Consider the following 14,087-nt stretch of genomic DNA (forward strand, 5'->3'; position numbering starts at 1 on the left):
TTTTAAGTAATTAAAACGCACAAACAAAGTACAATTTGCTTCCGGTCGAGTGATTACTGACATTGACTATTGTATTAGGGGTCGGGATTAAATTCCAATTAATTGTAGAGATATTTAATTTAGAAAAATTGTTCGTTTGTATATTTACTGTACAATCTCGGATAGTGCGAAAAAATTTCTTGACTATCATTTCATTTAAGATTTTTTCAGGAAAATAAACTTTTTTTTCGTGACATTAAATCGTAATTACGTTAAAAGTGTTATTTCATTATTGCGAAAAATAAAGATTATATTACGTTATTAATACTTTAGTCTGTGATTTGCAAAATACACATAGTAGACGCTTCATGTTTCGGTTTGTATTTATAACACTTTCAATTATTAATAGTGGATAAGTTAACAGTCTACTGAGAATTACCTTACTACTTAATGAGTCTCATTATTACCGCTCAAACAAGAACGCATCGTTTTCTTACAGAAATAGGTAGACGGACCGTAGATAAGGATTCTAACGGTTTAATACTGATTCAAATGAATTAGAAACTCCTGTGGTAGAACTTGACGCCTAAAAATAAAATAAATCAAACTACAAAATAACGTAGTGCTTTTTGTAAAAGCAGGTAGTGGCTGGAGGCGGACAAACAAGCCTGACAAACGTAGCGTGAAATGGAACCGCGCGATCGGCACCTTCTATACGATACATCGAAATTGAGTGATATTTTACCGAAAAGCTTAAAAGAGATACAACAACGCTTTAAACAGGATGCGTTCAAAGATCTTGGAGGAATTAGGACTTCTAATTAAGAAAATCACGTTGGAAATATTGTATTTTAATAGTGTTTTGTAAAACATTTAAAATCCGGTTGTCGCGTGCGATTTTGTCGTCTCGAGAGAACCTGGGAGTCAGCGGGAGTACGTACCTTGGCTGGTGACAGAATTCTACACTACGAGTTCACAAATATGAACTTATTAACCAGACTTTTAACTGAATAATTGATCAACGGTTCCACTGTGTTCCTACATGCTTTACATATTTAGAAGGATTTAGTTACTTCTTGATTCATTAAATAGAATCTCAGCTCTCAATCGCAATGTATTGTCAATTGCCATTTTACTACAAACTCTAAGCAGGAAGCGGATTGTAATCTATTTATATCTGAACCTTTAATATAAAAATTTACGTGGCTTTCAGACTCTAAATGCTTCTAAAAAATGAAGCATAAAATTAAAAGCCGCATGTAGATCACACTTAGTCTCACTCGATGATTTCACTCGGTGCCCGGAGGCGCAATATATAAAATTCCCAATTCGATGGGTCGCCGATACCCAAAAGGGTTCAATCCAATTAACGTGAACCATGTCCGAGACCCAATAACAGGGATTCAACAGCGAACAATATTTTCAAAAATAATGACATCATGTTGTCCAATTCGTTTATAAATGATATTTTGTAATTAATTTGGGCAACAAAAAGCGCCTTGTCAACTCAATTTTTGTTGAAACAATGTTTTAAGCTTTTAACGTTATGGAGCAGTTACTTCTAATAGTTTTAGATGGCTCGAATCTGGTGCACATACTGTATTCATTTCAATATTCATTATCAGGTCTATCAAATGAATGAATTTAGCCCTTTCTTCTATTTATATTAGACACTAAAAATATTTTTTATCACTTACTGGTGGTACGACCTCTTGTGAGTCCACGCGGGTAGGTACCACCACCCTGCCTATTTCTGCCGTGAAGCAGTAATGCGTTTCGGTTTAAAGAGTGAGGCGTTGTAACTATACTAAGAGATCTTAGAACTTATATCTCAAGGTGGGTGGCACATTTACGTTGTAGATGTCTATGGGCTCCAGTAACCACTTAACCACAAGTGGGCCGTCGTCGGCTACTCGTCCACCCATTTAAGCAATAAAAAAAAATTTAACTTTATTTTAAAATTTGATTAAGTAATTACAATAAATACTCAAGGCTATATTCGACTGGCGTATAAACAATTCAATAAAAACCATTCATGTTTGTTAACAGTGCCACCTGAGAAGCCAGTAGTGGTCGACAGGTGGGGTCGCGTAATCAACACTACGACCCTTGGTCCTCACGAGGAAGGTGATGACGTCCTCCTCACGTGCAGAGTACTCGGAGGTAAGTTGCATATCCTGGAATAATTAAATCAACTTTCTGTTCCACTGCTCATTTTGTGATGACCCTGTCGGCTGTGTCAAAGTAAAAAACATAATTTATTTACTATTCTTTACACTATCTGTATGATAAAATTTGAAAAAGCACCTCCAAAGGAGACCTAAGAACTCAAGAGCAGCTGCTTCGCGAATGAATCTACTACCGGATCGGAATTACGACCCGCTGGGAAGATCCAGCTGAAACTCAGCGGGGTTTTTTTTATATAATGCTGAGATGGGTGGACGAGCTCACAGCCCACCTGATGTGAAGTAGTTACTGGGGCCTATAGACATCTACAACGTAAATGTGCCACCCACCTTGAGATATAAGTTTTAAGATCCCAGTATAGTTACAACGGCTGCCCCACCCTTCAAACCGAAACGCATTAGGGGCTGATGCATGGGTTAGGATGCACGAGTACGGTTACCGGAGCTCCTAAGACTGCTCCTAAAGCTGAATGCATCTAATACAAGAGTTATTAGACAGATCTAATTGAGAAATTAATCCATCAGAATGGATCCGTAAGGACCTGTCTAAGACGTTGACGGTGACTGGCCTCTGCGTGAGCAGGAATCGTGGAGTTGGATTAGGGTTGTGTTAGTCCAATAAATAGGAAAATACCATTTGAAGTGGGCTATTAAAGATTTCCATTAATTGTTTGTCTGCTTCAAAAAACGGCAGAGCAGCTAACCTGTGGGCTGCTTCCTTACTATAATTATTATACACAATACGTACCATGTATCACTACTACTAGTAGTACTGTCTGATCAAAGCTGAACAGACTATAATTATTGTATAATATCTTGACTTAACATCAGGTAGGATCTAAGTACGTCTACTTATGTTTTCTCAAATGGCTCGAACAGACGAACTGAAGCACAGAATTACGAACCGTGAGCCGCGATCCATCTATTCAATTAAGCGGCGTATTTCCTTTTCCGTCGTAATTTATCGTTACCTCCAAAATCCTTACAATTAGTATTGTAGGTGACAGGCTATACCGCCCTGGCCGCCCTGCTTCTCTCCAATTCAACTCAATCTAATAAATTATAATTTACCTACAATGGATTAGCCCAGTGAATTAATGTACCCAGGGATGTCTCGATGAATATATAATAAATTTGTTTAACTCGATTCAGATTTGAAGCTGTAAATATGTTGCAGATTGTTCTAATTGAATTATTCATTATGTAAATCGGGTTTGTTCTTAATATTATATTTAATTAAATATATCGCGCATATTTTATGCAATTTACAAACATGATTTTATTGAAAAAGCCACTTGACAATTAAATAACATAAACTTGTTTTTTTTTAATAGAGAAAAGCATTTGTTCTGAACAAAGCTCGAGATGTGTGTGATGCTATCATACCGCACATTTCTGCAGCTATGCAATTTATAATACTTGTCCGTTCGAAGGACGAATTTTATCGAATAATGTTCTCGTCTATCCACTTAATGCTCAATAAAATAAAAAGCTCTATTCGGAACACGCCATCTTAATCTTCAAACATGCAATTATAAAGTTCGTGGCGTTGCTAGGTAAGACTCCGTTAGCAACTTAATATCAGAAGAACTCTGAGCTCATCTGCATAGTACTGCGACTTATAAAAAGCAAGCTGACATGTTGCTTTTAAACAAAACTTTAGTAAGAGATCATTCATTCCTAAATAATACCAGTCCCTTCCTCAAGCACTGGTTCGTATCTAATGTAATTCGCTAAGACAATTAGTTAAATAAATTATAACATGTAACCCAATTAGAATGACAAATTTGTTCGATCAATAAAGCGAGCGTTGAGTACGCAGATGCATTCCGGGGATCAGCTCGTCACCAATAATGTCGTTTCACATGCAATTAACGTAATGTCCATTAATTCGGCATATTTTATTCCAATCAGATGTACTTTACATGCCTACGACACTATTAATTAAAGGCCTGCAAATTATATCCAGTTAGCTTAACCTATCTGAAAACATTTTAAATGTAATTGATCAGACTTTGATGCGTTTACACAAAATAGTGTTTTCTAACAATGGATTTAGTTTCAATGATTTACAACACAAAGCAGAAAGTGATTTTAAAGAAATATCTTTGATGCTAACAGTGATTCGATTCGAGTTTAAATCCGTTTTATTAGTCCTCTTCTCGTGGAGACGAAAACCCTAACGGGACCGACAAATAGACTAATTAAGTTGAATTTTAAGTACATGCCCAATAAAACTGACAAATCAGACTAAATAATAACAGAGTATTTGGATTTGAGGGATCATTTAGGGAGGATTTATAATTTGCCTTTTATTGAAAATAATCATTACTAATCATGAGCATTTGTAATGAAATGCACATTGCGTTCAAGGCACGAAATTGTTTGTTACGCATTCTGACGGATATTATACGCGTATCACATAGCACTAGATAGATAATACGCGAGTATCGAAAAGAACAGCGCATCTCAAGTTTGTTTGGCTGTTTCGAGTACTAACGCTACACGGGAACGCTTTTATCGGCTCCGAATACATCGCCACTGATATTCTGTAGCGATGTTTTCCAAATATTTTCTTTACATGAAGCTGTAGCTCGTGTTCGTTGTGCTGCTATGTTTGTTCGCTATCGAATTTCAGTTTTGTCTTTAGTAATATCTCTAATGCATGTCTGCGTATTGTTCCTATATACCAGCAGACTAGATGTAACCATTGCCGGTCACCGTCCACGTAGAACCCGATCGATGAGCGAACTAACCCATAGACACAGCCCACGGAGTTTCTCGCCGGATCTTCTCAATGGGTCGCGTTTCCGATCCGGTGGCAGATTCTGCGAAGCATTGCTCTTGCTAGGGTCAGTGTTAGCAACTCTCCGGTTTGAGCGCCGTGAGCTCACCTACACACGCTAGGGTAAGCTGAAATAGCCTCTCAAGGCTATCAGCATAGGTAGGAAAAAAAAGATACCATTACGTAGCGATTTTATCAAAATACCAAAGGTTTTAACTTCGTTTTAATAGCCCTACGAATGATTTTAATAGTCCCTTCTAGTTAGGGTAGAATGGTCTGTTATGATCATAAAATTTTAATGGACTTTATTCTGGAAAAGCAAATATAACGAGAACCCGAAACTATATGCTGATGTAATGAGAGCTTACAAAAGCAACGCCTACATACAAATCACATTATTAACGAACTATCACCATGCTCAAGAATAATAAAACATCCATTTGTTTATAGCTCAGTCTTAAAATTTTCGGACCATTTTCAGTTTCAAGGTTAACATCTAAGATTCACACCCTAATCCCAAATGTTGCAAACCCGCACTGCAGTCTACCACCTAGCTGTCTTTTTCGGAATGCGTTCCAATGTGAAGGTTATGGCAGCCATTGTTACAAAGTCAATGAACATTCAATCGCACGTCTCAAGATGACCAACATTTACACTGTAGTATCTATGGGCTTCAGAATAAAAATATAAGGAATATAATAATATAGGAAACCTTAGGAATTTATGGTAACCAGTCGCAGTCAGTCAGGCACCGAACCATCTCACCTAAACATAAAAACATCACCAGCACTGACTAAACACCTGAATTACGAATATTGAAAATCGGTCTCCGCCGCCCGCGCGCCACTTTACCGTGACGGGCCCGCTGACAATTTACATAATCGAGAAATTGATTGGAGGGACTTACGAACAAAAACGAGACAAAGATATTCAATTGTACAGTGCGCAGATGCTCCTCTAATGACACGGGGATTTTCGCGTTGGTTTTTTCAGTTCTATTCGTTTTTTAGTGGAACGCCTGTTGCGGGAGCCGTGGAATGTTTCCTTGTTACTTTAGCTGCCGTATTTTAGGTTTTTCTCTTTGCATTAGGACTTGGGTCGGACGTTTTGACAGCTGAGGGGAAACGCCGGATAGTATGTTATGTTAGCTGTTTGAGTAATTGACGTTTGTTTAAAGATTTATAGTTTTAGTTTGACTTTGTAATCTCGTGCTCCTTTTTTTTCTTTTTTTTTTAATCACAAGTGCTAAATATTTCACAAATTTTGTGGCCATGCTAAATACACATAATTGATGCATGTCTTATTTTCGTTGTGGGTCAGACATCAAACGGTAACTTAATAATTTGTATCCTAATAAACATAATAATGGTTATGAAACGGTCAAAGATACACTTATACAACACAACATAAAATATGACAACGATAAATTAGGTTTTTTTCTTCTATTGCATATATTTTTATTCTACCGGAGGCGGACGAGAATACGTATGGCCTGGTGCTAAGTAACAGGAGCACAACCAATGACTACGATACTATACAGTAACAAGTTTACTTCCGCAACTGAAGTAATCGCTACTGTCCTAATTAAGCATTGTAAAATGTAGATACATACATTTTCGTAAACTACAATATAATTACAAAAATAAATCCAAAAAACCTGTCAAAATGAACCCAATTCTAGTTCAAAGATATTTTACTGTCATTCTTCTTAAAGTCCTGTCCGCATGTCGCAACATATTTTATGAACCAGTATCACTTTACATCAGCTGGGCCCTGAGCTTGTTCGCCCATCTTTTTTTTTTTTTTTTTTTTTTTATCTATGAAAATTCATAAGGTTATTGCGTTTAGGGAACGTTATCCTATTTAATTAAAGTATTCAGTAAAGTATTTAGTAGAAAATAAAATGTTTTCTATTTTATTCTATACTTTTTAATACAGATCACAAATCAGACTCAAGCGGAATAAGAACATGACCAGCCGACGGCTAGTCTTCAGCTCTGATAAATGTCTAGTCTTGAGTCGTACTGAAATGACCATTCTTGGTTATGGAATATAAGAGGCTTAAAAACTTAAGAATCTTATCTTGATAGGTTTGGACCAAACAAGCACAAGACAAGGTCCAAAATACTATTGTAATATTATTGTTATTTATTGAAACAGTATTCATGGCCAGACTAGGTAATAAAGTAGTGGCAACGTGAAGCCACAGCAACAAATGAGATTACGGGCAGCTTAGGGTGAAGCATTAAAGAGTGGAGATAAAAATTTAAGCAATTATATTCTACAATGAATTCCTAAAGATGCCTTTTATAATACAGGCCTACGGTGTACGTAATTCAGTATAAAACATACTCGCCAAATTAAAGCCAATGCCTATTTAGAATCAGCCCCTAAACTAAAACATCCCTACGAACAATGCCTCTTTTCCATTTATCTGCATTTCAAAAAACATAGTCTTTCCCGTATTTCAATAACAAATGAAATAAGTTAACGTTCACATGTGATAGTGAATCTTGTTTGTTTTTCCGAAGCCGCCAATGCGAATAAACAATGTTAGCTAAAAGAAAAACAACCGGAACAACAGAGCGACCGGAAACGACTACGTCCTTACGACTTTTGATTCGAGGAAGTTCTGTGCTCTGTCAGTGATTACAGAGTAGATTGGAGTGATGGATTAGAGCGACACAGAGTGAATTCAACTTCTAAAGGAAACTTCACTTTGCCATTGAAAGCCCTAGAAATCACACAGACTATGTATGTGTATGTGGACGAAAACAAATATAGTAAAATAGTAAACAACACAATAATTTGAAACTTGTTGAAATTTGTTGTGGAACATTAATTATTACGTGACATACATATTACATGAATTAAATTATTAAATTATTTTATTAAATGTTCATTATTAAATTAAACTATAATATTAAATTAAAGTACCTTAAATAAAACCTTAAATTATGTTCATATATTTTAAATAAAGTATCAGACTTATTCTCACTACAATTTTCGCTGAAAATTAGATGATGTTAAAGTTCCGTATGTGAAATTAGCCACCACAAGCTGGCTGTATTCTTTTTCTTCGTCAGGGTCATTTGTAGTTAGCAACGTCGTACATAATATAATATCAGATAATTATTGTCAAAAATCTTTGATAAAACAACCGCTAAGCTTGTTGTTAATGCTATACTTATTTTATGACTGATACAAGCACGCTTTATTTCGCCCCAGGTTGGATTTTAAAAGAAAATCCGATAAAGTCTGCCTGAAACCAAAAGTGATCTGAAATGTCCGCAGTCTAACGGTCGATATTTCATGTGATGAAAGTATGTCAGGATTCAGGCAACGACCAACATTACCAGGCGCAGAGTCAAGCCGCTGACTACGGTTGAGTGCTCTACGCAAGCCTAGTTTGAAAACATGTCATAGTGACCGAGAAACACCGTGAAGAGGAGTTCATTCAAAAATGATCTTGAAGATCAAAAAAAGATCTCTGGAATGCACTGTGGATGAACGCAGTGGCTCTAAGAAGTATGGATAAAATCTACTCCAGTAGCGGGCGGTGCGGTGGTAAAAACAAGATGATGGAATTGTAATAAACAAAAACGTATTTTGCGTTTTTAAAAATAATTTATCGGTCAGCTGGCCTTATTAGACTGATAGTAAGATCAAGACGAGTTCGGATAGAGCTTCCGCACGCTATTACGGCTGACGAGAAAGAAAGTGAACACAGCGAACGCTACTTCTTAAATAGGCCGTTTTAGTATTGCTACTCTGTATTTTTTTTTCCAACAGAATCATCTCAATTAATTCTTCAAAGCACTCCCCATGGAACATACAATACAAAAAATAGAAAGAATCAAAGTCCATCCGTAGACCTAGAGGTTCCAAGCGATCTGTGAGAACGGGATTTTCGATAATCCGAACGGCCCTCTTCTGTATGAAGTCAAATGGAAGTAACTGGAATTTGGGAGCGTCAGCCTAGGGGTGAGAGCAGTACTTGTGTTTTATAAAGCAAAAGTCTTTGTCCGGGCATGAACTCCCGCTTCCCTCTGTGAGGACCCCCAGCATTTTTGACGTCAACTTGACTTTGCTCTTGAAATAACTCTGATTTTTTACATTACTCGAAACGTCAACTCCAAATATACCAATACTCGTAGAAGGTTGCAGGGATACTCTTTGGAATTGTGACAACATGACAAAAGTGAACGCACTGTCTCTTGAACGGGTTGAATTGAACAAGGTTATTTTCACTCCACTGGAAACCCATCCCAAAGAATTCTCCACTTCGGAAATTTTAATAGCCTCTCCAGCCACACGTTTCGAGAGAGACTCTCATTGCCGATATATTCCTCAACCCTCGTCCTGGCATTCACATGACAATGCATGCCATTAAAATATAGAATGAAAAGCGTGAGGGAGAGCACCAAATCTTGTAGAATGACAGCGTCAATGGTCATGCGATCAGAGCAGCAGCCGTCTACGACGACTATGATGATCCACCCATACAAAAGCTACCGATCCACTTGCAGAGTCCCTCGGTGAAGCCGTAAGCTGGTAGCTTCGGAATGCCCTATGCCCTAATTAAATGATTGTATTGTCATTGTCAAGTGAGCGGAGTTTCAATCCAACGCTTCAAAGTTGGTGAAAATCACGTTCAAAAATTCCGTTATATAGACACACGGATACATAGCAAGCTAATAAAAACATGCTGAATGCTCAACATGAAACGAGCTAATAAAAACTGAAATAGATTCGTGATGGTTAATTATGGAACTATTTTGAAGACTCTTTAAAATATTCAGACGAATCATCGCTTACCACTACAAAATTAAATGAAATCAATCACGAGACCTCACACACAGCACCTCAAACGAGATTCGAATGCGAGCTCTACGAATCAAATCGAAATTACATCCATTGACGTGCCCAATGAGATCTAGAGCTCATTCAAACGGAACCCGGTCCAAAGGCAGCTGGAACAAAAGCTGACGACGGAGGCAAATACGCAGAGCCACGGACAAAGGGTTCAAATGTTCCTAAAACTGAATAGTCAAAAGGAATTTACGAATGAGTGGGTAAATTCGTTGCCTGCTAATGGAAACAAAATATTGTTTTTATTTTCGAAATTATAAACATCATTTAATTTCACTCTTTGTTTCAATTTTCGTAGTCTATTTTGATTTAATAAAATAATGTTATCTTGATACACATTGATATTGGCCTTACAGTTGACTATAACAGTAAGTTTTAATTTTAATTGTTTGCTATCCGAAAAAAGAGATTCGACGATGCTCATAGGAAAGACTATTATTGTGAACATAAATATTTATACAATTCGATAGATTCATTCACTCCCTTATGTTGTATTACAAATAACAAATAGCGGTCTATCATTTAATCGTAATTATCTTGAAAAACTTGAAAGTCGATGAATAAGTTATGAGGATTTTACTTTTGCTACATGATGCTCTATACCTTCATCGCGGAAGTCATTTGTGAGCATGCGTTAGGTGCATAATGCCAAAACGTCAGAAAATTTGATGGCTGTCTCTGGAATTGGAGCTGGTCTAGTCTTATCGCGCTCTGTCAATGTCGTGAACTCCTTATTCTTATTCCTTATATCTGTATATAAAAAAGACTCCACCAAATAAATTGTTTGTTTTTCTTTGAACATAAACTAACCACCTTTTTTTTATTGCTTAGATGGTTGGACGAGCTTACAGCCCACCTGGTCTTAAGTGGTTACTGGAGCCCATAGACATTTACAACGTAAATGCGTCACCCACCTTGAGATATAAGTTCTAAGGTCTCAGTATGGTTACAACGGCTGCCCTACCCTTCAAACCGAAACGCATCACTGCTTCACGGCAGAAATAGGCAGAGTGGTGGTACCCACTCGTGCGGACTCACAAAAGGTTCTACCACCAGTATCACCACCCTGAATCACATAGGCCAGATTACTCTGCATTCTTAGACAATAATAAAACTAATTGAAACGTTCGGTTTTTCTTTATCAGGTCGACCAGAGCCTTCGGTGCGTTGGCTGGTGAATGGAGTCCTTGTCGATGAGGAGTATGAGCACAATACTGGTGACGTCATAGAGAACCGACTACTATGGCCCGCGATACGACGCGCCGACTACGCAGCAGTCTTCACTTGCCAAGCTGCTAACTCGCATCTAGTGCCGCCCAAGGAGGTGTCGCTGGTACTGGACATGTTCTGTGAGTATTACCAAAGAGTGGCTCATTAAGTGTTAGTATTATTAGGTTGTTTGATAGAACTTTAATTTAATATTATTGTAATCTCGAATCATAGTTGTGATTAAGACACCGAAGGCTCCTACGTAATCTATTGTCAGTAACAAAATGATGTTTTCATGTCAGATCATTCGTATTGAACATTGAATAATATGGAAATGAACTTCATGGATTCTTTTTTGTTCCTACATATTATTATGTACATATTATATATATAAGAGATATTCCTGTATAGGTTTTTTGCGTATTGTGACTGTCGCTATCTATAGTGGTTCGATGCGCGGTAAGAGTGGATTTTCGCGCTTCTCATTTGATTCACATTCATTATTTAATTTAATTATAGAGTTTGCACTTCAAGGAGTAGCAGTATAATAATCTCACTATAAACATTTTTTTCGAGGACATATCTTGCCAATGGTTTATTTCTAACGTTGGTAGTTCCCCCTTTTTTTGGGACGAAGCATCATAAGGGACGATGCGGAGGGGTACCCTAACCGGGAAAAAACGTCCGTAACGTAAGATTTTTATTAGTAATGCACACAGTGTAGGACTTAACCTTGTAATAACGTACAAATTAGTAATGCACACAGTGTGCGACTTAACTTTTCAATAACGTACAAAATATAACATATTTTTGTATAATTCATTGACCACGATCTCAGAGCGTTCGTTTGCGCAATACACTAACTCTTATGCAACCGTGAATGAAGTGTACCACAATAAGTTCACACGTTACCAAATGACCGTCGATTGTTGGGAAGCCTCCAGTTTTACTTTCTTTATAGGTACCTCGAATAGAACTTAAAATAAATATTTTTATAATAAGGAACTTCGTTTCTATCCGGTGTCCCACGACATCACACATCTTTTTTGTTTATATCTTCATTTGTTTTTACTTTCTAATTTCATTTTTTTTATTGAAGGGGCTCACAAATAATTTAATAGGGTATGGTATTAAAAAATAACATTTTAATAATTATATTTTCCAAAAAATTTGACTTCCATAATGGTTGTGTACTCACCACCGGAAGAAGGTATGCTGAATCATATCCTCATAATTAAATCATAAAATTATTGAAAATCTTAAAATAAACTAAATGCTAAATAGATAAATTTTAATCTTATTAAGTTAAAACAATCCAACAGTATAGTGGGGACATGTCCTTCTTGAAACGAGGCTTGCGGAGAGTACTTAGCGGTAGGCAGCGGTTTGGCTCTGCCCCTGGCATTTCTGACGTCCATGAGCGACGATGACCACTTACCATCAGGTGGGCCGCAGGCTCGTCTGCCTACAAAAGAAATTAAAAAAATATATGACATATTTGCTAGCGTTAACATTAATTAAATATTAAAAGCTTTTTCCGAAGTTAAATGAATTGTATCACAAAGTTTTACCTACAGGGGGGCTTTTCCTATGTTTTCTTGAAAACGCCTTTAACCTTCACAAAATAAGAATTTTGTTTTATTTGTTTCTTTTTCAGTGCGACCATTAACCGTAGAAATAAAGAAGCCTGCGGAAACGGGAGAAGGAGGAGTTCTAACAGCGGAACGGCGCTACGAAGTGGCCTGCGAGTCAGCGGGCAGCCGTCCCCCGGCCATCGTCACTTGGTTCAAGGGCAAGAGACAGCTGAAGAGGATAACGGTAAGTTTTTTTTTTGCCCTTGTCGCCCATGGACTTCAGCAATACCAGGGGCAGAGCCAAGTTGCTGCCTACCGCTTAATACTCTCCACAAGCCTCGTTTGAAGAAGGACATGTCATAGCGCTCGGGAAACACCGTGGAGGGGAGCTCATTCCATAGCCGGATGGTACGTGGCAAAAAAAGACCGCTGGAAACGCACTGTGGATGACCGCAGCGGCTCCAGGTAGTATGGATGAACTCTACTCCGGTGGCGGGCGGTGCGATGGTAAAAACGAGACAACGGTATCATCTCCAGCAATTCCTCAGAGCACTCTAAATAATAGTAAATGTAATTTGCGGTGTTCGAGTTGATAGCATATTGAATATGTGCAGAGCCTACTGTTTCATCAACGCTGAGTTTGTTGATGAGTAATGGATGACCATTGCTCATCCTGAAGAAAAATTATCAACCCTTACCCTAAATATTTTTTGGGGAATGCGACAAAGAGAAGATTTTGCACTAAGCGGATTAATAGCTCGGTAAACGACGGTGTAATAATGTCTGTTTGTTATTGGTCGGAACTTATAATTTTGAAAAAGTATCTTGAAGATGCCGTTAGCGCGATTCAAGCGTCTGTAAAATATCTAATAGCCAATATCAATGTCTTTTGAACATGGTAGAGTATTTAACACACACAATCACAAATATCGCCCAAATTTAATGTAAAAGGCTGAGCTTTATTTTCTGCCTGACCCTTTATGTATACTTAAATATATCGCTAAATATCAAACAAGACTCTTCTTGTTCGTCTTCTGGGCGATACATTTATTTCTGAAGGCGCTATCTTATGTTAAGACTGTTCTCTGGCCACTAGTTGCACAATTCGTTTCCACGTGTGTCTATTTTCTGCAGTCTTTAGTGCTACCAATATAGGCACACCAGTGAGTAATGTCATCAGGTGATCGAGTACGTGGTCCTTTGAATTTAGATCTTTTAAAAGGATCATATTCCCAATTTGATAGTAAAACAGTCTGTAAGCGATAAATAAATTACCATCGTTAACAAATACGAATATTTCTTACCGTATCTTCGCCTGCTCTAGATATAATCAACCCACCTCAAAACGTATTTATTTCCAAGAGCTATATTTATCAAACAAAATAAAAATGTCGAAGAGATTATTACCTTAGAAAGAAAATGTTCTTGCTATTTTTGGAATAGGCTCTTGGATCAGTTCCAAGTTTTACAACATTGAATTTG

The 14,087-nt window shown here is 37.4% G+C and overlaps 1 protein-coding gene across 1 annotated transcript in view; it reads left to right on the forward strand.

Moving 5' to 3' along the window:
• The window catches only part of LOC101741569 (nephrin), a 396,854-nt gene that overhangs the window by 255,989 nt on the left and 126,778 nt on the right, over nucleotides 1-14,087 (forward strand). Inside the window, exons 5-7 of the mRNA XM_038010776.2 lie at nucleotides 2,029-2,142; nucleotides 10,968-11,171; nucleotides 12,689-12,849. Of these exons, the coding sequence (XP_037866704.1) occupies nucleotides 2,029-2,142; nucleotides 10,968-11,171; nucleotides 12,689-12,849 (479 nt within the window). The remainder of the gene's footprint in view (nucleotides 1-2,028; nucleotides 2,143-10,967; nucleotides 11,172-12,688; nucleotides 12,850-14,087) is intronic.

This window comes from Bombyx mori, chromosome 4 (assembly GCF_030269925.1).
Source record: "Bombyx mori chromosome 4, ASM3026992v2".
Classification (NCBI taxonomy): domain Eukaryota; kingdom Metazoa; phylum Arthropoda; class Insecta; order Lepidoptera; family Bombycidae; genus Bombyx; species Bombyx mori.